Source organism: Pelecanus crispus, chromosome 20 (genome assembly GCF_030463565.1).
Source record: "Pelecanus crispus isolate bPelCri1 chromosome 20, bPelCri1.pri, whole genome shotgun sequence".
Taxonomy (NCBI): Eukaryota; Metazoa; Chordata; class Aves; order Pelecaniformes; family Pelecanidae; genus Pelecanus; species Pelecanus crispus.
Window position 1 is genome coordinate 2,851,581 of NC_134662.1, and position 17,991 is coordinate 2,869,571.

General features: G+C 63.1%; 2 protein-coding genes across 10 annotated transcripts; one reads left to right on the top strand and one right to left on the bottom strand.

Moving 5' to 3' along the window:
* Window positions 1-1,016: 1,016 nt before the first annotated feature.
* Window positions 1,017-4,713, top strand: ZNF414 (zinc finger protein 414). The gene is made up of 8 exons (XM_075723820.1): window positions 1,017-1,101; window positions 1,541-1,642; window positions 1,727-1,834; window positions 2,040-2,145; window positions 2,507-3,042; window positions 3,417-3,467; window positions 4,163-4,321; window positions 4,637-4,713. Exons 1-8 carry the CDS (start codon window positions 1,032-1,034, stop codon window positions 4,711-4,713), a joined length of 1,209 nt encoding a protein of 402 aa, XP_075579935.1. The 5' UTR covers window positions 1,017-1,031.
* Window positions 4,714-10,767: 6,054 nt separating this feature from the next.
* Window positions 10,768-17,577, bottom strand: LOC104026030 (acidic leucine-rich nuclear phosphoprotein 32 family member B). 9 transcript variants are annotated; one of them, XM_075723526.1, is made up of 8 exons: window positions 17,512-17,575; window positions 14,774-14,923; window positions 14,129-14,251; window positions 12,883-13,064; window position 12,617; window positions 12,432-12,539; window positions 11,957-12,011; window positions 10,768-11,105 (listed from the first exon to the last, which is right to left on the bottom strand). In XM_075723526.1, exons 1-8 carry the CDS (start codon window positions 17,563-17,565, stop codon window positions 11,017-11,019), a joined length of 762 nt encoding a protein of 253 aa, XP_075579641.1. In that variant the 5' UTR covers window positions 17,566-17,575; the 3' UTR covers window positions 10,768-11,016. The 9 variants fall into 9 exon arrangements, with proteins under 9 accessions (XP_075579641.1, XP_075579643.1, XP_075579636.1 ...); XM_075723528.1 differs by lacking the exon at window position 12,617 and having other exon boundaries at window positions 12,432-12,553; window positions 12,866-13,064; window positions 17,512-17,577; XM_075723521.1 differs by lacking the exon at window position 12,617 and having other exon boundaries at window positions 12,432-12,550; window positions 12,866-13,064.
* Window positions 17,578-17,991: the final 414 nt, after the last annotated feature.

Sequence of the window (17,991 nt, forward strand, 5' to 3'; positions counted from 1 at the left end):
GTAGTGTAGGTTACTGGCTGGACTGGATGATCTTAAAGGTCTTTTCCAACTAAATGATTCTATGATTCTATGATTAACCCTCTCACCAACTGCAGATGTACGTGTTGCAGCCACTCTGCAGCCCCAGCGCTGATAATAATAATAATAATAATAATAATAATGTTTTCTTTTCAACTTTGATGTTAAGACACTCTTGAGAAATCTCCCAAAGTGAGGGACTCTTCAGATGCTTTTTACTGGGAGTTCGCGTTTGGCTTTTGCTTGTCAAAGCCTCGCACCGAGGCTCCATGAGGCCAAACCGATTTAATTTTGGGGACCGTCTGATGTAGCTTGTGTGAAGGAACCGTCCCCGCACGCCCATCACTGGGCATCAGGCCCTGCTGCCGACGCTCCCGGTCATGCGATGGGACCTGCTGCTCCTCTTGGCTGGGAAACCCTTCGAAACTGCGGGTGGGGGGAGCATCCAGCGAGACCCCCCCGGCCTGGCTGGGAGCAAGAGAGGCCAGAGCAGCTCCTACAATCCCTGCTTCGGCAGCGCCGGGGCTGCGGCACCTTGGCGGGGAGAGGGGTCCTGTGGTTTGGGGGGAATTTTTGACTATAGATGCTGTGGGCTGGAGTCTGGCGATGCATGGGGCAGGCTATGCCGGACGGCAGCGGGGGGGTCTTTTGGGGGGGGTTGTGGACCACCCCTGGTCCAGGATGGCGAGAAGCAGGAGGGGATGGCGACGGCCGTGGCTTCAAGGCGCAGCCCAGGGCGAAGTGCTACATTTGCAGCTCGTCCCCTCTGCAGAGGTGCTGCAAAGCCCCTGTGAAGCCATGCCCTCCTGCCAGCCTGGCCCAGGAGGTCCCCGGGCAGCAGGGTCGGTCCCACAGCCACGGGCACCGAGGAGGAGGAGGAGGAGGAGGAGGAGGCAGTCAACATTGCTCCATGCTGGGCTTTAACCTCTCGCCCTTGTGCTCGGTGTAGCATCAACGGGAGCAGACACTGTCGGCGGCGCGTGCCTCGCCCCACGCCCACCACTGGCCAGGTCATGAAGATGGAGAAGGATGAGGCGGTGCCCACCTTCTCGCTGGGGGGTAAATACGCCGGAGAGGGGGCAGGTGAGTCCCTCGCGCCACGGCGGGGTTGGCGAGAGGAGTCGGGGCAGGACGGGGGGGGAGCCTGCACTCCTGTTGCTGTGAGGTCCCTTTGGCCGAATCCCACCCCAGAGGGGTGGCTGGGAGCACCCTGAGGGTGCGCGTGGTTGTACATGGCTGTGCATGGGCACGCACGTGGCGTCACCCAGCGCGTTCACGACGCCAGCAGGCTTTGCCTTCGTACCAGCCGCTTTTTCTAGAGCGCAGACCCTCCCGTCTCTAACCACCCCGGAGGGCTCCTGCCTCTCCGGCCCCTTGCAAGCCAGACCCCCCCCAGCTGCCTGCACCCCTGTTTGCAAAGGGTGGGACGGAGGGCAAAGAGGGACGTGGTTTAGGCAGGGGCTGAGGCTTGGGGCTGCCCGCGGCAGCCGGCGCCCGCTGCCTAACGGCCTCTCCCCGGCAGGATGCAGCGAAGCAGCTCTGCCCGGCGGCCCGATGCCGGTGGCGGGGAGCGGAGGGACCCCAGCCCAGGACCTGCGGCCGCTGAAGCGCAGACCTGTCCCAGGTGAGCCGAGCCTCAGCCTTGCCCCGGGGAGGTGACGGCGACGGCCAGGGCAGGGACAAGGCCAACGGATCTGTCTCCTTCCAGGGAAACACTACCAGTGCTCAAGCTACGGCTGCAAACTGGCCTTCCCCAGCATGCAGGAGCTGATGGACCACCTGAAAGTCCACTACAGACCCACGCAGTCCCTCGAGGGTAAGGCCGGGATGCCCTGTGTCGCTCCACGGTGCCCTTTTTCGGCTGGGAGGTGGCATAGCAGGGCTTGAAGCTGAGGCAGCACTGGTGGCGGTGCTTGTGCCGCCGGGAGATGCTACACAGCACCGGACGGGCGTGGGGAGAGCGTGGGAGGTGCTGGAGACCCACTGGTGGGGCTGAACCTCTGCCCTGTTCCTTTGCTCAGGCAAAACCTTCCAGTGCCCGACGCTGGGCTGCACAGAGACCTTCCCCAGCATGCAGGACCTCATGGCCCACATGAAGGTGCACTACAAGCCAAACCGCTACTTCAAGTGAGTCCTGCAGGTCCCCATCCCCATCCCGTGCCACCCTGCCATCTCCCTGCAGACACCTCCCACAGCGTGTCCTATCCGGGGGCACCCGGCAGCTCCCAAACATCCCAAAGCACGCGGGCTCCCACGGCGTGTCCTATCCGGGGGCACCCAGCAGCTCCCAAACATCCCAAAGCACGCGGGCTCCCACGGCGTGTCCTATCCGGGGGCACCCAGCAGCTCCCAAACATCCCAAAGCACGCGGGCTCCCATCTTTGCAGACCCCCCCCCATCTCGGCGGCAGACCCCGGGGCCGGGGGGGCAGTGGCAGGGGGGTGCAGAGGGGATCCCCGCCGCTGACGCCGCCTCCCCGGCCCCGCAGGTGTGAGAACTGCATGCTGCGCTTCCGGACGCACCGCTCCCTCTTCAAGCACCTGCACGTCTGCTCTGACAGCGCCAGCAGCCCCGCGCCGCCCCCCAAAACCGACAAGCCCGTCCCGCCTGCTACCTCTGCCCTGGAGAAGGAGCCCCCGGCCAAGCAACCCGAGGGGCTGCCTAAGCTCCCAAGCGTTATCCGGCCCCCGGAGAAAGAAGCCATCCTCCCCGGCACGGACATTGCCCCGGCGGCCCCCGCCGCGCTCCCCACCAGCCTCCCTGAGCTGCCCGGCTCGCTGGAGGCGCTGCCGCTGGTCTCGCCGGCCCCCCACCCCTTCCCGCTGCTGGAGCCCAGTCTTTTCGGGCCGTCGTCCTTGACTCGGTTCTCGGGGCCACCCCCCTCCTCGGTGCCGGGGCCGTTCCTGTCCTACGTGCACCCTTCGCCCTACAGCTTGCCCCAGCCCCCGGCGCAGCATCGCCTCCGGCCCTACGTGCCGGGCCACGGCCCCCCCGTCTCCAACGCCGTCTGGAAGAAAAGCCAAGGTGAGCGCGCGGGGCCGTTCGGGCAAACCTTCTTCTGCTCCCGCCTTCGCCAGCAGCTCCCGGAGGAGGACCCGCCGTTGGCCAGCCGAGGATCCCCCTCCTCCCGGCCCCTCGCGGGGCTGCCCTGGCCCCCCCCAGCCCCATCCCACCTCAGCCCCCACCCCTTCCATCCCTCCCGCAAGGGACGCTCGATTGGAGAAAGCACCGGCAACCACCAAAAAAAACCAACAAGCCTCCAAATTCTCCCGGCCCTGCTGCTCCCCGGCGTGCTGGGGGTGCGAGGCGGGGGGCCGGGCCAGGCCTGCCCCCTCACGTCCCCCCCCCCAGGGAGGGGAAGACCTAATGCTTGTCTTGCCCCTCGATTCCCTCCGCAGGTGTGAGTGTCAGCCCACTCCTCCCATGCTTTGGCTCAGGAGTGACTCCAGGTTAGTTTGGCACCTACTGGTTGGGGGCTGCTTTCTGTCACTGGGGGGGCGGCGGGCGGCGGGGGGGGCCGCAGGGGATGGGAGAGGCCCCACGGGGTGCCGCGATGCTCCCCGGAGAGCAGAGGGGGAGGGCGGGCTCCCTCGTTTGCAGGAGCTGCGCGGAGAGGGGATGCTGCCCAGGTAGGCTCGGAGGTGTGGAGGGGGGGGGGTCACCAGCTGCACCCCCCCACCCCGGGGAACCACCAGCCTGGTTCCTCCAGCGCCCACGGGCAGAAGCAGCAGGAGAAGGAGCTGCAGCAGCAGCAGTTGGGCTCCAGCCCCCCGATTGCCCCGACCCCGAGGCCGGGCTGGAAGCCGCTGCCCTTTGCTCCATGGGGTGCAGAGAGCCGACGGGCAAAGAGAGGTCGGGGCCAGGGAGCGCAGCCTTGCTCCCTGCTCCCACATTTGGGGTTCCCCCTGTGCATGTGGGGCTTGGAGCAGGGGGGCTCCTGCCCCCCACAGCACCTGCCGATCTGAGCCCCATGGCACCCAGCACGATGCAGCCAGCGCCCGGGGCCACCTGCCCTGCACCCTACGCTGCCGCTTCGCATGGCTCCCGCTGGCGGGGGGGGCTCCCAGGCACAGCCCCCGTCCCCCGGCCGTGGCGGGGGGCCGGCGGGCGAGCACTGTGCTTCCCTCCTCGCCCGTCCTTGCAGGGCACTCCACCAACAGCCGCATCGTGTGGGAGCACACGCGGGGCCGCTACACCTGCATGCAGTGCCCCTACTCCACCGCCTCGCGGGAGGAGATGACCCTGCACATCGAGGACCACCGCAAGAACCCCCCGCCGCCCGGGCGCCTGGACGCAGAGATGGGTATGGCTGGGGAGGGGGCAGTGGGGGGGACCCCGACTGCCGGGATACTCGTGGGGAGCGAGCCTGCCCTGCCCCGCATGGCAACGCGTACCCCGCTCCCTCTGTCCCACAGCAGGGTGACCGGCCATTGGGGTGGGCGCCAGCTCCTGGGTCCCCAGCCTGCAGCCATGCCCCCCGTTGGGGGGGGTGTCCCTTTGCCGTCCCCATCCACCCCCGCCGGGCGCCAGCCCCCAAGCAGCCTCCCACGGGAGTGTGGGATCCGGGGTGCGAGGGGCTCGGCCACAGAGCTGACAACTCTCTTCCCTCTCCCTCCAGATTTCGGGGTGGGCATCACCTCCTTCCACGCCAAGCTGACGCCGGAGATGGAGAACTCCCTGTACTCCCAGCTCTGATGCCCCTGGCTCCCACGGGACCGCTCCTGCGCCTCCCCATCCTCCCCCCCGCCCGGCCGGGGGGCACCGCACAGCCCCGTGCCACCGCGCTGCGACGGGGCCCCCTCCCTGGGTACCGGGAGCATCCCCCAGCACAGGGTGGCAGAGTGAGGGGTGGGGCTTTTTCCCTCTTGACTTTCTACTCTCCCTTTTATTTTCGGAAACTCTAAGCCCCCGGAACCCCGCGTCTCCCTCCCCTAAAGGTTTTGTTGCTTCAGCTCCAGGGTCTCTGGGGGGGGGCCCAGTAGGTTGCTCAGGAGTTAGCGGACTTCTCTGGATTGAGGTCTTGAAATAATAAATGGGAATTGTACAGGAGCGGTGGCCGGGAGAGCCTCTGTCGGTCCCCACGGCAGCTGGGGGCGATGGGGGAGAGTCTGCCCCTAAGGGTGCCCCCCACCCAAAGGAGGGGCAGCTGAGGAGATGCAGGGTGGGTGTCAACACATCCCAAACCATGAAGGGCGCCTGGGAAACGGAGTTGGAGCCTCTGCCAGCTCCCAGATTTGGCACCCAAACCAGGGAGGGCCTCAGCCCCCTTCTCCAGCAGCTGGCCGGCCTCGGTGCCCATCCGCACCCCACCACAGGCAGAGGTGCCAGCAGGGCACCCAGCGCAGAACAGGGCCCCTGCTCCATCCCAACGTCTCTTCCGTGCCCTGGGCCACAGCCCAGGGGCTGCACACCCCCCTGCGCCCCCGTGGGAGCTGAGCAGCCACGTGTGCTCACCCCGGGGCTCCCCGGGTCCCGCTTTGCCTGTGCGAGTGCCGGCCGCATCCCAGCAGAGTGAAGAGTTTGCTCCGAAGTGGTTTGAGCGGGGACGTGCTGCTGCGTGCCGGTGCCCGTGCTGCCTCTGCCGGAGCGAGGGCTGGGAGCACCAGCACCCTGCTGCTCTGCACCCCGGGGTGGGTGCTGCTGCCAGCCCCAGGAGGGGACACAAACCCCAGGGGAATTTTTTTTCACCCTGGCTCTCACCTGTGGAGCTGCCCCTTCCCCAGACACATTCACCCCAGAACACAGGTCCCAGGGCAGCGGGGGGCTTCACCCTCCCACCTCCCTGTTGCCGGCAGCAATCACGCAGCCCCCGTGCGTTCACCAAGGGGGGGGGGGGACAGAGCAGAGCCCCAGCGTCCGCAGCTCAGCCCCACGATGGAGGCTCAGGAGGGGCCGACGGCAGCCTGGCCGGGGGACACGTGCCTTCCTCCCGCTGCAGCCCCTGCCCACATGCAGGGACGCGCCACGGTTCAGTCCTGCCTGCAGCCCTGGCTTGGGCAGCCGCTCCCTGCTGCCCTCCCCAGCCCGCCGGGGCCTGGGGGGTCACCGGCCAGGGCGGCACTGGCCCCGGACGAGGATGGAGAGGAAGCGGGGGAAGCAGGGCCAGCTGGATGGACAGACTGGGCCGGACAGAGCGAGTTGCAGCCCCAGCGCCGCTGCCTCCATGCACGGGAGCGAGGTGGCCCGGCAGCCACATGTCCGGGCGGGGAGGGGGCGGCGAGGCCGTATTTGTACAGGGGGGGCCTTCACCCGAGGCGGGAGGGCCGGGCGGGCAGCAGCGGCTGCGTGGGCAGCACCGGGGTGCAGCAGCCCCCCCCCCGAGCCGGCGGCAGGGAGCAGAGCTGGGACCCCCGCAGCGCTGCTCTGCCTCCCGGCCCGGGTCCCCGCAGGGCCTGGGGCTGCCCCCCACCGCCCGCACCCCAGGCAGGAGGCCAGGCCTGCTGACATGAGAAGCCTGAGCCGAAGCCCCTGGCTGCTGAGACCTGATGGAGCAACAGCTCGTTACGGAGCCAGAGCAGGACCAGGCAGCCCAGCAAGGCAGGGGACCCCTGCAGCCCCAGCGAGGGGGGAGCACTGCAGCATCAGGCACAGCTTGGACCCCCGCAGCCCCAGCGAGGGGGGAGCACCGCAGCATCGGGCACAGCTCAGACCCCTCCAGCCCCAGCGAGGGGGGAGCACCATGGCATTGGGCACAGCTCAGACCCCTCCAGCCCCAGCGAGGGGGGAGCACCATGGCATTGGGCACAGCTCAGACCCCTCCAGCCCCAGCGAGGGGGGAGCACCATGGCATTGGGCACAGCTCAGACCCCTCCAGCCCCAGCGAGGGGGGAGCACCATGGCATTGGGCACAGCTCAGACCCCTCCAGCCCCAGCGAGGGGGGAGCACCGCGGCATCGGGCACAGCTCAGACCCCTCCAGCCCCAGCGAGGGGGGAGCACCGCAGCATCGGGCACAGCTCAGACCCCTCCAGCCCCAGCGAGGGGGGAGCACCGCGGCATCGGGCACAGCTCAGACCCCTCCAGCCCCAGCGAGGGGGGAGCACCGCGGCATCGGGCACAGCTCAGACCCCTCCAGCCCCAGCGAGGGGGGAGCACCATGGCATTGGGCACAGCTTAGACCCCTCCAGCCCCAGCGAGGGGGGAGCACCGCGGCATCGGGCACAGCTCAGACCCCTCCAGCCCCTCCAGCCCCAGCGAGGGGGGAGCACCGCGGCATTGGGCACAGCTCAGACCCCTCCAGCCCCAGCGAGGGGGGAGCACCGCGGCATCGGGCACAGCTCAGACCCCTCCAGCCCCAGCGAGGGGGGAGCACCGCGGCATCGGGCACAGCTCAGACCCCTCCAGCCCCAGCGAGGGGGGAGCACCGCGGCATCGGGCACAGCTCAGACCCCTCCAGCCCCAGCGAGGGGGGAGCACCGCGGCATCGGGCACAGCTCAGACCCCTCCAGCCCCAGCGAGGGGGGAGCACCATGGCATTGGGCACAGCTCAGACCCCTCCAGCCCCAGCGAGGGGGGAGCACCGCGGCATCGGGCACAGCTCAGACCCCTCCAGCCCCAGCGAGGGGGGAGCACCGCGGCATCGGGCACAGCTCAGACCCCTCCAGCCCCAGCGAGGGGGGAGCACCATGGCATTGGGCACAGCTTAGACCCCTCCAGCCCCAGCGAGGGGGGAGCACCGCGGCATCGGGCACAGCTCAGACCCCTCCAGCCCCTCCAGCCCCAGCGAGGGGGGAGCACCGCGGCATTGGGCACAGCTCAGACCCCTCCAGCCCCAGCGAGGGGGGAGCACCGCGGCATCGGGCACAGCTCAGACCCCTCCAGCCCCAGCGAGGGGGGAGCACCGCGGCATCGGGCACAGCTCAGACCCCTCCAGCCCCAGCGAGGGGGGAGCACCGCGGCATCGGGCACAGCTCAGACCCCTCCAGCCCCAGCGAGGGGGGAGCACCGCGGCATCGGGCACAGCTCAGACCCCTCCAGCCCCAGCGAGGGGGGAGCACCATGGCATCGGGCACAGCTTAGACCCCTGCAGCCCCAGCGAGGGGGGAGCACCGCGGCATCGGGCACAGCTCAGACCCCTCCAGCCCCAGCGAGGGGGGAGCACCATGGCATTGGGCACAGCTTAGACCCCTGCAGCCCCAGCGAGGGGGGAGCACCGCGGCATCGGGCACAGCTCAGACCCCTCCAGCCCCAGTGAGGGGGGAGCACCGCGGCATCGGGCACAGCTCAGACCCCTCCAGCCCCAGCGAGGGGGGAGCACCATGGCATTGGGTACAGCTCAGACCCCTCCAGCCCCAGCGAGGGGGGAGCACCGCAGCATCAGGCACAGCTCAGACCCCTGCAGCCCCAGCGAGGGGGGAGCACCGCGGCATTGGGTACAGCTCGGACCCCTCCAGCCCCAGCAAGAGGGGAGGCACTGCAGCATCAGGCACAGCTCAGACCCCTGCAGCCCCAGCGAGGGGGGAGCACCGCGGCATTGGGTACAGCTCGGACCCCTCCAGCCCCAGCAAGAGGGGAGGCACTGCAGCATCAGGCACAGCTCAGACCCCTGCAGCCCCAGCGAGGGGGGAGCACCGCGGCATCAGACGCAGCTTGGACCCCTCCAGCCGCAGCAGGCACAGGCAGCTGCCCTGAGCCCCCAGCCCAGCCTGCAGCGGGGTTCCTCCTCCCTGCCTTGCGTTCAGACCCCAACAGTTTCCTCCCTCCAGGGCAGAACGCAGGCACCTGCCCTAAAACTCAGCAGCGGGACCCTTTCCCAACATTTCCCTGACCCTGTGAGCCCGGCTGCGGCCACCTCCAAAGGCAGAGCGAGCGGCACAGCAGCGGCTGCGCCCTCCTGTGCAGGTCCTGCAGGCGCATTCGTGCCGGGGCTCCTCTGCACGATGGTCCGCGCCGCTGCACCCCGCACCAGAGCCCCCGCTCCCCATCCCAAGGCAGCCCCGGCATTCCCAAATCAGCCCCAGCAGCCGAGCTGCACTTACCGAGCATGCACCCAGCTGGGGCTCGGGGCAAAACCAGGCCGTGCTGGGGGCACAGGACAGCCACGGCTCCCAGAAGAGATGCAAGAAAAACCGCCCCAAAAACTTCCACCAACGTTCCTGCAGGCTGGCTGCAGCTCAGATGTTCCTAGAGCAGATGCAGCGAAGACAACGTTCATTGCAATGGATTTTTAAAAACTGAAGTCTTTATTAAAAGTTTTATCCAAATTTTGTAACAAAAGATACAAAAGGGCTGGAGATCCTTATTTCTGGGACTAGTCTGACCAATCAAAACCTGACAGTTACTAGGCTAATAAAAAATCCATACAATCTGCTAAAAATGCAGGGAAAAATTAGAAGTAACTGCTGCTCTGAAATTTCTTTTAAAAATTCCTTTAACATTTATAAGTTACTCAGTTTGCATTTTACAGGACTAGTTCTTCTCCGAATGGTTACAGCTACTGTACAATGCAAGAAACAACAGCAAGAACAGAACAAAGCAACAGAAACTCGGATGTGCTGCAACACACACCACTCCTCTGAAGGAACCGCTGCGAGTCTCACCTCCGAGCGCCGGGTGCCGACAGATTGCCCAGAGCAACCACCGGGAACGCCACAAAGTGCCAGTGCGTCCGCACCCACCGAGAGCCTCGACAGCAGGAGGAACAGCAGTTACTCCCGCCCCAGCACGGCTCTCCGGCACCCAGCACTGAGCAGTTACCATCCCTCGGATGCCACGGGGTCAGTTCTCCCCAGAAGCTAACGGATGTGCCGGCTCAACACCTCCAGGCAGAGGAAGGGCGGGCGAGGGGTCAGAAACACTCCGGCGGAGAGCTACGCCTGGCTGAATTCCCCCCTTCCTCCTTCCAGCCGCCGCAGGGCGGGGGGCCACGTGCTCTGCGGCACCATCTGCGCTCCCACGGAGCACGAACACGAGTGGGAGAGCGCTGGATTTCTGATCAATGCGCTGCGCTTCACGCTGAAAAGGAAAGAGGAGGAGGACGCGTACACCAGGCTAGCGCGGAGGCAACTGTCCAGAGCTGGTACTGGCTAGCAGAAGGACCCTGAGAATATATAGGCTAACACGGTCTCCCTGGGAACGCCGAGTTAGGTGCATCACAGTGATACTGGTTGAACGTGTTCTGTACAGTGCGAAATGGAGTTTGACAGAAGTGCAGTATCCCTTAACCTGCTATTTCCTATCTCTTCCTAAAGGCAGAGGCTGCTACGGGGTGATGAGAAGCCTCATCACAGCGAAGACGCTCACAGCCGCAAAAAATCGGACTTACTTGGACATCCAAGTGCAAGTTATTAGGTGGCCACCAGGAAAAATGTTCCAGTTTATAAAAAAAAAAATAGGAAAGCAAGTGCAGGGCTACTGCAAGGTGCGTCGTCAGAGGTACCAGGTCTTGCAAGCAGCCAACCCCCCCTCCCCGAGACCCCAGGCACCCCGCATCCCCAGCACTAAAGGATCTTCAAGCATCTCCAGAGATCACATCACCATTATTTCTGATCAGAGAGACCTCGTTCGCTTTGAGTCCATTTAGATGAACCAGATTTGCACCCACTGCTCAAGATGGCTCAAGCGTCTTCAGAAAGCTGGTCTGGGGGCACGCGGATAGCAAACGCCTTCTTTGTTGTCAGGCAGGGTGGCGAGCTGGAGCTCTGGGTCCAGTGTGGCAAGGCTGATTTCAGACACGAAAGATACCCTAGGAGGAAATTTTTTTCTTTTTTTTTTTTTTGCTTTTTTTTTTTTTTTTGCTTTTTTTTTTTGCAAACTGCTGCACAAACCACAGAACGGAGAAAGCCTTTGGTCATGAGATACTTGTGAGAAAGTGAGCCTTGTATGGAAGATTCCCCTGAATGCCTACAGTATTCTACATCTTAAAAAAATATATTGTGGATGCTGCAGCCATACAAAGGGGGGAGGAGTGGGAGACAGGGATTTACAGTCTCACATAGACACAACAGGGAGGTTAAGACAAGCACAGTCATAGTCTGTAAAACTGATTGGCTCGCTTGGATCAGTCATCCTCATCGTCCTCTTCGTCTTCTGGATCTTCCTCTCCTTCATCCTCTAGATTTCGTTTTCTCTTTTCCCCTCGCGGAAGGTCTGCAAAAAGAGGCGAAGCATGAAGCTCTGTTCAGTCTTGCGGAACAGTGTTTGAACTGTGGCTTCAAGCCACGTCAGCCACAGCTTGCGGTGAACAAGCACAGACTAGACTGGCACCATTACAGAGCGGAGATCCACCCTGCCCAGTTTCTCATGGCACTCAGAAAAGCCTGGGCTAGCACGAGACATTAACTATTTTCTACGCCCTCCAAGCATCCCACGTTTCAACAGCCACTTGAAAATGGGCTTTTTTTGTTGAGCACCCCCCAAAAATGTAGCATCTGCAGAATTCAGTTGCTTCTGACTAAGCTCATAGTCCCACCAGCCACTGTATCCTGTCAACGTTCATTCAGGTGTTTATAGTTCGTTATAACCAGAGGAGCCTGGACTCAAGTCAAGCAGCTCAGGTCTCCCCTCCTCTCTACAGCCGAGAGAGGAACGCGTCTCCCAGAGCACTTCCTCACGCACACTGCTAACACAAGCTGCCGTGACAGAAGCCCAGCTCCTGCACGGACTATCAGTTCAAGCTACTTAGAACTGGCTTTCTAGGCAACTTGCCTCTCTAATATTTGGCAGACTTACCCAGTGTGGCTGGTACTAGGAGGTACTGAAACCTGTTTCCCCATCACCACTGTGTGACCCTTTGGTTATAACCACTATTCAATAGTCAGCTCAGGCATAAGCAACAGCTTCAGCGGTGCCCGCAAGCAGAAACGCTGCGCCTTCTACCAGGAAAAAGCTGCAGGCAACAACAGGCTGCACTGAAGCTTGGGAAGCTCTACAAAAACAGCAAATGTGCGAGACTGTGGAGGCAGCTTTGCAAGCACTTAGTTTGTTAGGATTCAACTCACCATCATCAGCTTCATCTTCTTCATCATCCTCTCCATCTTCCTCCTCATCTTCCTCCTGGAGTCAAAACAAGACGCTTTGTTGCAAGAACCACAATCCCATGAGCAAGGTGTAATCCCACAGCAACATCCTCCTTCACCTCTGCTCCCACCCCACTCTAGCCTCAGGGTGGCAGGTACGAGCAGGGAGGACCTGTCGGTTCCTGAACAGCTTCTTACATCCCTACGGAGGGGGCTGTAGGGCTTTATCACGGGAAGTGCCAGGCCGAGCAACAAACAAGTCTAAACTGGCAAACTCTGTGGACCACGAGTCAAAAGGTGCACGGGAAAAGCTGGAGCACACGGCGGCACTCCTCAGATCTGCCCACGGAGGCCCCTGTGACAGCTGGTCAGATGGGTCACCCGACTGAGGGACAAACGCGCTACCCAACACGGCAACGTGGTGCTGCAGCTCTATACCGGTGACAGAAAACCTCACCTCATCATCTACTCCGTCCTCCTCCTCTTCACCTTCCAGATCATCGTCTTCATCTTCTTCATCATCAATGACTTCTTCATCCAAATCATCTTCATCTTCATCGTCATCCTCTTCCTCACCTTCTACCAAACGGAGAGGAAGGTGAGCGTCACGGTTCTCAAGTACTCGCTACTCCCAGACAATACGCTCGCACCTCCAACCCCAGTGCTGTGTGAGCAGTGGGCAGGTAATCGCCCAGAGCAAGCGTGCACAAGGAGCGCCAGCAACAAGCCCCGTCGGCCTGCAGCAACTCTCATTTCTTACGCAGCCTGGTTACCCAGACAGCCCTTGCTTTAGCGGCAAGTTATAATCACCATTTATTCAGCAACACGACCACGCAGAAAGGGAAAAGGGGTTGGTCCCTAGCAAGAAAACCAGGAGGAGAAAATCCTCACCTTCTCCATTCTCATACTCGTCTTCCAGTCCATCCCCATCTGCTTCAGGGTCTGAGTCAGGGGCTTCCTGGTCATCAGCATCAAATCCGTCTAGGTAGGTGAGCTGGGGCAGAAGCTTGAACACGCTCTCCCGGTAGTTGATGAGCATTGTCACCTCACAGTTGAAGAGGTCCAGACTATGCAGGTTTGGCAACTTTTTCTGCAAAGATCAATTTGTTAGATTATTTACAAGTTCACACTGTTTGAAGATCAGGCAGCCATCAGAGGACAGCTGGTTTGCTACCCAGATCTAGTACAGAAGTGTCTTTGCATGCATTATTTGCACCACATGCTCCTCAGATGGAAAGAAGTTATTGCTCTTTCTAACTGTAGGCAAAGATTTCTTTTCAGCTCCTCTGTCCTGGTTCCCTTCCTTGGAGCCAGCTCCCTGTGAAACCATTTGCCTCACTCCCTTCTGAACGGGGTGGGCAACAAGCACAGAAAGCCCAGCTCCCGAAGGAGGAGGAATCACCGAGCTGGACTCATCCTGCCCAAAACATCGGGCAAAATACCCGAGAGCACAACACAGGGAGATCAAAGCACAGTGCCTGCAGACTGCACCCCGTGTGCCTTTCAGCACAGCCACAGCAGCTCTCCCAGTCAGGCCATCGCACCGTGCGCCAGGTCAAGCGAAGGAGGAGTAAACCAGTTTCAAGCCCTTTCTGGAGGGGACGGAGGGAGCAAAGGCAAAAGCTAACGAGGCAAATGCCCCCACTCACACCTTTCAGCTACGGAGTCAGGATCACAAGGCAAGAGCCTTCTGTGGGGCAGTTCAGATGCAAGAGGAACCCCCTGCAATGCATGCTGTGACAGCACCCAGGGCGAGAGGGTCCCAGCCCAGCACAACAGCGCCTTCGGACTGATGCGATGGACACCCTCGCTGGTGTCCAAGCAACTCATCTCCATGACACCCCAGGTGCCACCTACCTCAAACTGCATCCGACCCATTAACGGTCCTTTCTCAGATGGACACTGAGCACTGCATCCACAGTTTTACTCATCCAGCCCAATTTCATGCTTCTTTTAGCAACTGGCTGCTGGTTTTCCAGACAGAAGAGCCATTAACTATTAGCCCAGCCTCAAATTGGACCCACTCATCTGTTCCCATCAGAACCACGAAGTGCTGTTGGAACAGTTACCAAGACGTTGGACTTCTGCCACACAGACACGCTCCCCAAAGGAAACAACGTCATCCCTTAGACTCCAGCACAGCCTTCCACTCACCAAGGGCTCCAGAGTATTGATGTCTTTGATCTTGTTGCCGCTTAGATTCAAGTGTGTCAGGTTAGGAGTTCTCTCTGCTAGAACTTCAAGGCCACCAGAAATCCTGTTATCACTCAGCTCCAGCTGCCAGAAGGGAGTATCACATGGTCACAAAGCATCTCGGCTTGCAACATGAAATAAATTTGCCCTGAGAACTGGACTACAACGGGCACCCAAATTCCAGACCCTGTTCGTCAGACCACGCTGCAGAGAAGCAGTTCAAGTTTTCACTTGAAAGCCCTTTCCCGCAGTAACACAGCACTCCCAGCCCCTTCCGTACCGCAGGACACAGGGGTACATGTCCTCTTAGCTGTAACTGCATGTTCTAAACAGCAAAATATTTATGATGTTACTGAAGCCTCTGACAGTAGCACAACAGCAAAAGCAAGAGAGAAAGGACACTAGACATGTAACAAGCTCAAGAGCATTTTGTTGCCAACTAAAAAACCACCTCTCTCACTTGCTCAGGTTGTGGGCTGCAGAGGGTAAAGCAAAATCAAATGGCCTTTTTCTGGCAAATGCAGGAAAAACAACTGTGACCAGGGACAGGGCAGCAGAAGTCTCAGAGCAAGGCCTGCTGGAGCTGGGACCACAGGTCTGACTCACCTTCCGGAGTTTGTTGAGTTTGGGGAGATTGGAGACGGACAGCAAGTTGATGTTGATCATGCTGAGGAACTCCAGGTTCTCGAAATCTGAAGAGAGACCAACGATCTTCCCATCGTCCGAACGGCAGTTATCAAGAACCAGCTCCTTCACCTGCCAACAAAGACACCCAGCAGCTGTCATCACACCCGGCTACGTCTCACCTCGACTCCGTCAAGCTGACATCAGGCAGAGTGACGGACGCTTCAAAGCAGCAGGTGCGTCTGAAGGTCCTCCTTACTCACATTAAGGGACACACAACATCTGAAAGCTAAATAACTTCTGCAAGGGCACATGGTGAGAATCCCTCACGGCGGTTAGGACTTCACCCTCTAAGCACGAGCCATGCAACACGCGACCGCTGCACCACCCCACACCCTGCAGCTCCAACCAAGGTCCACCTTCTCCACTAAGGAGCATTAAGGGGTCGAACCATGAGATTGCATCAAGAAGCGTCATGCACAAGGCATCAAAAAGCTTTCAGTCATGCTTCAGGCTTCACTAACAAGAGACCAAACAAGGTCATCTGGTTTTGTCCCCTTCAACCTTCTCCCCCATGCCACCCGGGGTGCTGGAAAACCTGCCGGCAGACTCGTTTCCCCGTGACAGCCTCCACACAGAGGTGACACAGCTCTCTAAGCAGATGAGCTCTACCTCAGGCTCGTAGCGCAGGACCACCGATGGCATCTAATATTCTGCCCAGCACAGACTTCACACACAGAAGCCATCGCTACCGGGTAATTCAGCATAAAAATCACCCCCCTATGGCCTCAGGACCACGAAGCACCAGCACAGAACTGCTCCCCACCAAACACCTGGAGGGTAAACGTACCTGGCACCCCCTCTCCCCCCAAAGCGCAGGTGAGTGCTCAAGCCCCAGCTCTCACAGCCCACTTCCAAAACTTGTTTTTACCCCACACATTCTTCACAGCAAGATGCAAAAATCAGCCTTGGCCAGAAGGCTCGTGATGCTCTCCAAATTCCTCCTTCGCAGCGCTCCCATTTTACCTCTCCTGCTCAGATCAGCCAACTATTAGGGAATCATTTTAAAATTGCTTTGCCTTACTGGCAGCAGAGTTTCAGGGCTGCCGTGCCATCTTTGCAGCACATGCTCCAAACAACTTAACGCTTAAAAACTCCAGAAGCGGCATCTGAGTCGAGCAGCAACCAGGCTCAGCCAGGAGTTTTGTAGCTGAGCTCGTTTTGCTCCCAACACCCCAGAAAAGCCTCCAACTGAACTGTGTCACCACGGTAGGTGTAAAGGTGGCCAAAGCCAGCCCTCCGCCGCTGTCGTTTTGTCGGTGCGGGCACAGAGGCGAACCTGAACGTTATCAGGTTATGAACTAACCGGGCCGAGACTGGCTTTAACCCGGACCGGACCCCCTGCCCGGGATTGCAGAGCAAGCGCTGCAGCAGGACGAAGCAGCCGGATGGCTTCTTGCAGCAGCAGCACCGGCTCGCACCGGCTCCGGTCCTGGGGCACGCACGCTCCGACCCTGCTCGCCTTGCAGCGTGCGTCGCTCAAATTCCTGGCGTCAAACTAGAGGAGAGCCGCAGCTTGCGGCCTCGGAGGGACCCTCGTAGCGCTCGAACCGTCACCATCCTCGCCCTGCAAACCCCTTTGCCATCCACAAAGCATCTTTAATCTCCACCAAAAGCTCCGCTCACAACCCGTTTCCCTCACGCTCGACTTTCAGCTGCCCAGGGCCGCGCGCTGCCGCGACACGGCGACCTGTCGCCAAGCCAAGTGACAGCCGCCAGCTCTCTCGCTGCAAGGGCGGCGAGCGGGGCCCCCGGGCCGGCCTCGGTAAGGGGCGGCCGCCGTGCCGAAACCCAGCCGGCTCCGGGGGCACGGGCCCGCAGCGAAACGCTCGCAGGGGGTGCGGGGCCCCGGCTGCCGGCGGAGGGGAGCGGCCGGCCCCGCTGCCCGGGACGCCCTCGCCGGGAGGCGGCAAGCGGGGGCGAGGCGGCGGCGGCGGGGCCCGGGGGGCGAGGCCGAGGGCCGCCAGCTCAGCCCCCTCCCCCGGCGAGGGGGGAGCGCAGCCCCGCTGTTCGTGCCCCCGCCCCGGCACCCGGCTCCCCCCCGGGCCTCCGGGGCAGGCGGGAGGCCCCGCTCGGGCCTCGCACCGCCGCCCGCCGGGCCTCCCGCTGCCGCCCGGCTCTGACAGCGCGGCCCCCGGAGCCCCCCGGGGCTGGCGGGAGCCCCGAGCCCGCCCCGTCGCCCCCGGCCCCAGCGCGCCCCGCGGGGAGCCCGGGGCCCGGCGGGACGGGCCGGGGCAGGCCCGGGCGGCCGCTAACATGGCCGAGCCGCCATGGCTGCGCGGGGCCGCACCGGCCTTGCTCGGCGGCCCCGGCGCGGCGGGAGCCAGCGCGGCCCGGCCCGGCCCGGCCCGGCCGCCCCCCCGCCGCCCGCCGCCCCCCGCTGCCGGGCGGGCCGGGTCGGGCCGGGTCGGGTCGGTACCGGCCGCCGCCGCCCCGGGCCGGGCCCCGCCGCGCACGTGCGCGCCGCCATGCCGGGGGGGGGGGGGGGGAGGTGTCTCCCCGCCGCCGCGCTCCGCGCCCCCGCCCGCCACCCCCTCACCGCCCCCCCCCGCCGTGCGGGACCCCCGCGGGCCGCCCCCCCCCCCCCCACTCCCCCGCCCGGCACCGCAGCCGCCGCCGCACGTGCCCGCCCGGTCCCCGCGCCTCCAGGCCGCAGTTACCTCGCCCGGCTTCTTGTTGCGCAGCTCCAGCGTCAGCCGCTTCTTCATCTCCATCCTCCCGCCGCCCCGAGCCGCCCCGAGCTCCCCGCGCCGCCCCGAGCTCCCCGCGCCGCGCCGCTCGCGCCGCCCCGCCCCGCGCCCGCCGCCTCCCGCCCGAGCCCGCGCGCGCCGCCGCCGCCGCCCCGGCAGAGGAAGGCGCCAACGGCAACAAAGGCGGCGCGCGCCGCGCCCCCTGCCGGCCGCGCGCAGCGCCGCGCCGCGCCCCCCCCGCCCCGCCACTTCCCCGCACGGCAGCGCCCCCTGCCGGCCCCGCCCCGCCGCGGCAGCCCCCGGCCCCGGCGCCGCCGTCCCGGCCCTCGGCGCCATGTTCCCGTCCCCAGGAACCGCGTCCCCGTCCCCAGGCACCGCATTCCCAAACCCAGGCACCGTGTGCCCGTCCCCAGAGCCATGTTCCTGTCCCCAGCGCCATGTGCCCGTCCC